This window comes from Apis dorsata, unplaced genomic scaffold, assembly GCF_000469605.1.
Source record: "Apis dorsata unplaced genomic scaffold, Apis dorsata 1.3 scaffold_88, whole genome shotgun sequence".
In the NCBI taxonomy this organism is placed as follows: domain Eukaryota; kingdom Metazoa; phylum Arthropoda; class Insecta; order Hymenoptera; family Apidae; genus Apis; species Apis dorsata.
The window spans coordinates 1,454,505-1,456,265 of NW_006263386.1; the positions used below are offsets into that span (position 1 = coordinate 1,454,505).

The following is a 1,761-nucleotide window of genomic DNA, read 5'->3' on the forward strand; positions in this document are numbered from 1 at the left end:
CATTGCCGACGTTCCCAACGGTCACTCCTAGCTCTGTGCTGCCTAATGGCGGTTGAGAATTCATATGAGGGATGATACCACAGCCACCGCCACCGCTGCTACTTCCTGCGCCCGGTGTCGCGGCCCCATTCACGCTGCCCCTCGGGAACGAGACCAAGGATTCCTGGTCGCTCAAGCAGATACCACCGCCACCACCTCTTTCCGCCAATTGACGCTGTAACTGTACAGTGTTCGAGACAATATTAGACAATTCTTGGAATGGATCTATGGGTCTGTGTGTAAATTGAACAAGGGAAAAGATTTTTTGTTGATTGGAAAATTCTTGGGAATTTATTATCAATATATGTTGATATGGTAATAATTTAATCATTTGTTGCATGGAAAAATATTTCATTCAAGAGTTGCATGCTTTTATTAAACAGAATTTTTTTTAATTTGTTGATTGTTATTAAACAGTGTAAATTATGAAATTAGAGAAAATTAAAGAATCACTTATAAAAAAAATTATTAGTTTAAGAGATACTTAACTTTAATTTTGTAAAAATTAAACGGTATAAGACAAGGAAAACATGAGCAAAAAAGAGTATCGTTTTACAAATTAAAATATTTTCTGAACTAATCATTTTTTATAGGAAATAACAATTTAAATTTATTAGTGTATTAAAAATTATATTTCTTTTTTACATCATACATATTTTTCTAAGAAATATCTTTTCATAGAATAAAATTAAAGAAAATTAAAAATTTAAACAATTCAAGAATATAATATATATAACTTTTATAAGTTAGAACAATTTATAAGTTTATTATAAAAATCAACTTGTTGTAACATGGATATAATAATAAAAAAAATTATTTATTATTTTACATATTATAAAAAAAGTAATGAATCTAATCTGATATAATTGCAAATAATTCCTGTTCCATCCATTTTGACTTTTGCTCGGTTCAATTTCCATCGTATCGATCGCGGTATAGTTAAACCGAAACTCTAAACTAGAAATTTTCGGCTCGTGCGTGACTTTCAGTCGACATAGCCATCCCTCGAGCCATCAGTTTTAAACTCGTTACTCGTCAGACCGTTTATGCACAGCGTGAAGAACAATTTCAGGAGCCTCAAAGCGGGCTCACCCCTCGTTTAATTGCATGTGAGGGTGAAGAGATGCTTCTTACCTAACTGCACGTAATAATATTAACATCAATCGTTGCCAGCCCAATCTTTTTCCCCCCATTTGATCGTTTTTCACCGTGTCTCTGTATCGTCTTTCGATAAAAATAGCATCATTCACGCGTCGAGTAACATAATAATTTTTAGGAATATTTACGTTCAGATGAGAAAGTGAAAAGTTTTTTTTTTTTTTTATAGATCGTCAATGATGTAAACGTGAATCGAAGCGTGTGTATGTAAATTTACATTAACCTTTCTCGTTCAACTATTCGAGAATCTAACGGCGAAAGAAACAAAGGAAAGTACTTTTAGCAGTTTCCACGTCGTGGAAAATTTCTTTGATGCTTCGGGAAAGAAAAATGTGTTAATAATACGATTTCAATTTTTTTTTATTATTATTCAATATTGAATTCAATATTCAATATCCTAATAAATAGAATTATTATAATAATTTTAATATATAAATTTAATAATACATTGATTAAATAAAATATTTATCGTTCATAAATAATACTTCTTCATTGTGCATGAAACGAAAGAAAAAAAAAAAAACAGATAATTTAAAAAAAAAATTCCCCTCAAAATTTAGCCGA

General features: G+C 30.8%; 1 protein-coding gene across 1 annotated transcript in view; it reads right to left on the reverse strand.

Moving 5' to 3' along the window:
- The window catches only part of LOC102676718 (kazrin), a 34,307-nt gene that overhangs the window by 22,316 nt on the left and 10,230 nt on the right, over positions 1-1,761 (reverse strand). Inside the window, exon 4 of the mRNA XM_031508525.1 lies at positions 2-220. Within this exon, the coding sequence (XP_031364385.1) occupies positions 2-220 (219 nt within the window). The remainder of the gene's footprint in view (position 1; positions 221-1,761) is intronic.